This window comes from Cynoglossus semilaevis, chromosome 4, assembly GCF_000523025.1.
Source record: "Cynoglossus semilaevis isolate Cse_v1.0 chromosome 4, Cse_v1.0, whole genome shotgun sequence".
NCBI classification, from domain to species: Eukaryota; Metazoa; Chordata; class Actinopteri; order Pleuronectiformes; family Cynoglossidae; genus Cynoglossus; species Cynoglossus semilaevis.
In genome coordinates this window covers 1795979-1799322 of record NC_024310.1, presented here as the reverse complement: position 1 = coordinate 1799322, position 3344 = coordinate 1795979, and the positions used below count along the sequence as shown (strand labels likewise).

The 3344-nt window shown below is 47.0% G+C and overlaps 1 protein-coding gene across 1 annotated transcript in view; it reads left to right on the top strand.

Annotated features, from left to right (window-relative positions):
* Window positions 1-872: 872 nt before the first annotated feature.
* Window positions 873-3344, top strand: part of LOC103377686 (transforming protein p68/c-ets-1-like) — a 34840-nt gene continuing 32368 nt past the window's right edge. Inside the window, exons 1-2 of the mRNA XM_025055208.1 lie at window positions 873-1110; window positions 2450-2551. Of these exons, the coding sequence (XP_024910976.1) occupies window positions 2480-2551 (72 nt within the window). The 5' untranslated portion in view covers window positions 873-1110; window positions 2450-2479. The remainder of the gene's footprint in view (window positions 1111-2449; window positions 2552-3344) is intronic.

The following is a 3344-nucleotide window of genomic DNA, read 5'->3' as shown; positions in this document are numbered from 1 at the left end:
TCGCAGTAGAGTGGTCAACGTTCCCGACCTGCGGCTCTAATCAGACGCAGTCGCTGTGGATGTAGGGACGGGCAGATCATGTCTGTAATCTGGGATCTTCACCCACGTCGCTGAGGGTCACGGTCGGAGCCGGAGCCGAGGCTTGTGGGCATCGAACAGATGTAAAGATGGGGTAAATCCCTGGGGGCAAAAAAAAAAAAAATCCAGGGTAAAGACAGGCTACAGACAACAGTGTTCTCTCTCACTTTAATGTCTAGGGTTAGTTAGGCTAACAGTTAGCGTTAGCGTGCGTTTAGTTCTGTGGACGACGGTATTCATTACCACTACACCACTGTGTCGACCAATGAGAGCATTACGATAGCATTACGGGCGTTTCAAGGGTCCCTTGAACGTAAGAATTTTTTTTCATAGCAATACATGGGGCACCAAATTTCTGGCAGCGCCCCCTAGCGTTGCTCGCATGAACTGGAGCAGAAAAGAACTAGGTTTCAATTTTTAAATTTTTTTCCCAATTTTTTCTTAACTGTGTTTTATTTGAATATCACAGCATGAGTGAATGCAAAATAACATATTGTGTTTTTTATGTGGGACCAGGTTCCATATTTTTAAGGCAAAATAATGTAAGTGGAAAAACTACATAAATTTCCTTGTGTATTTTCAGAATCTACAGTCGGTTCCTGTTCTGTGTCTCCATCAGTTTCGAGGCTCCCTGGTCTGAAACCGGTTGGAGATGATGAATCTGGACACACTTTCACACACTTACACCTGACTCCACAGGGGACGTGTGTAAAAAACAAAACAAAACAAAACCATCCACTCAAGTTGACACCTGTAGATCGTGGCTGCGTGAAGAACACAACATCAGTCTGAGTCTGAAGATCACCGATTCTGTCAAGGAAGGAAAAAAAAAAAAAAAAAAGACAGGAACTGGAGCGGACCACAGTAGGATGGAGGGAGGGACTACAAGTCTGCTTATTATTCCGTCCTCTGTGGGAGTGTGGCTCCGAGCAGGTACCGCGGCTCAGCTGGCTCTCACTCCTGACTGACTGACTGACTGACTGTCCGGCCGGCGACGCTGCACTTGAGAGGAAACTTCTCACTCCACACTCGGTGAGTTCAAGTCTTTTCAATCTTAAAGTTGTTACTGTCAGAATCCACGAGTCACTCATACGGTCGACCGGAGGAACAGGCGCCGTCACCGCGATTCACCGCGATCCCTGGATGCGCAAATGTGGAAAGTAGAAATTGTTTAGTTTTGTGTTTTTTTTTCTAGCGTCACTTAGTTACGAAGACGAGCTGGGTTTTTTTTATCACTGGATTTCTGTACAATTAAACCGAGTCACGGAAACATCCATTCATTTTCTTTCACTTTAATTTTTTTTTTTCATTCAAAATTTAACTTAAAACTACTATTCTCTTCAAAGCTTCACTAGTTTATCTGGGCTCAAAACGTCCCCAAATCAAACGATGAGGTCATCGATAACTTCATGTTTTATAATACAACAGTAATATTTACCCACCATGCAACAGATGTTTCAGTTCACTGTCACTGCCTTGTTTAAAAAAAATGTGATAAAATGATCAGATTTGTTCAGTCTCAGTCAGATCTCCTGCAGAACATGATTGACAGGAGTCATCTGCAGATTATTCATCATGTGTTTAGTCAAACTGGAGATCAGAGTTTTTCTTTTCCTCTCTGAACATCTGCAGCCATTGAGCTGTGCAACCACCCCCCCTGTCTGTCTGACTGTCTGTCTGTCTGTCTGACTGTCAGCAGCTGCCACAAACCAACTCTTCCCAATTGCTTTACATATGAATGTGAGGAAAGTAAGTCCTTCATGTTGCTGCTGCTGCTGCTGCTGCTGCTGCTGCTGCCGCCCAGAAATATACAGCGTTCCCTGACTGTAATCCTGTGGCTGTAATTTCGGGCTCTTGTGTTGACGTTGTCTCATGTAAATGATGTTAAATGATAAGCAAAGGGTGTAGGAGGAGTGGGAGGAAGAGGAAGGAGGAAGGAGGAGGAGGAGGAGGGAGATAGGGAGGAGTGTGAGGTTTTGGTTTTAGAATGAAGGGTGAGGAGGGTGAGGAGGGAGGAACGGGACTGAGGAGCAGATCGGTGTTCTGTGTTTGAACGGTCGGCTGAAAAATATGCAACAACAACGTTAATGATGAATAAAGGAAAACTTTCCTCCTCCTCCTCCTCCTCCTCCTCTTCCTCCTGCTGCGATGCTGGAGTTACAGGTTGTTAAAACTCAGCTCAAATTTCTACCCCTGCCGCCCCCCCCCACCCCTCTGCCTCCTCTGTCTTCTTGCTTTATCTCATTTATTTTCCCTGTAACACACACACACACACACACACACAGAGAGAGAGAGAGTACATGTGTAAACAGTGAGGTGATGGATCGCTCGCTCCACCCTGACGCGTCTGTTTGTGTGATCATCTCTTCAGGAGCCCCAGCTTCTCCTGTCCACCGTGTCCATGATGAGTTACTACATGGATCCAGTTTCTTCCTACCCAGCCCTTCACCCCTGTGACCGTCTGGGTGCAATGGTAAGACCTCACCCATAAATTACCTCAGCGTTAGGGCTGCCTGGGCTGCCTGCCCCACAGCTGGGCAGAAGTGATGGCTGTGTGTGTGTGTGTTTGTTGTGTGTGTGTTTGCAACTGTGACTTTTCTTGAATGTCAACACTGAGTTGAGTTGCCGCCTCTCTGTATGTACACACTGTTCCCTGTCACTTCATCCAATATTAGGCAACAAGGACATTTTTTTTTTTTGACCACTAATGTGAAATTGCCCTCATGAACTCAGCTGGTGTTGCACAAGCAGCTGATCCACTTCCTTACAGCCGGTGATGTTCTGTACACTGAGATATCAGGCCTTCCGTCTTTGCCATTAACCGACAGCGTCACAGACCGACCGTATCTGCCAAATTACGCCATCCTCGGTCGAGCCGCACACACGCACGCACGCACGTGCCTGTTTTCCGACGTCGGCGAGAACATCACGGTTTCCAAATGAGAGAGCGGAACACAGAGTCAGAGACGGCGGCGGCTGGGAACATTGGGATTCCTGTCAGGAGAGCATTCGAAGGGTTCAAGGCCAAGGAGCGGCGAAATAAATGCCTCCATTTGTATGCAGAACGCTGGCGTATTAGGATAAGAGAGCGGGGTTATATGTAAATGGCAACCTGACCCTGGCCTGGTAGACAACACGGGAGGATGCAGCTCCCCGGCTCCTAATTGGCTCAGGTGCTGGGGCTTGCCTTTGAAATTGAGACTTCTTTATACCAAGACAGACTTGGTCGAACGATGACCCCCGGGTCACCGCTGGTGGATCTATTG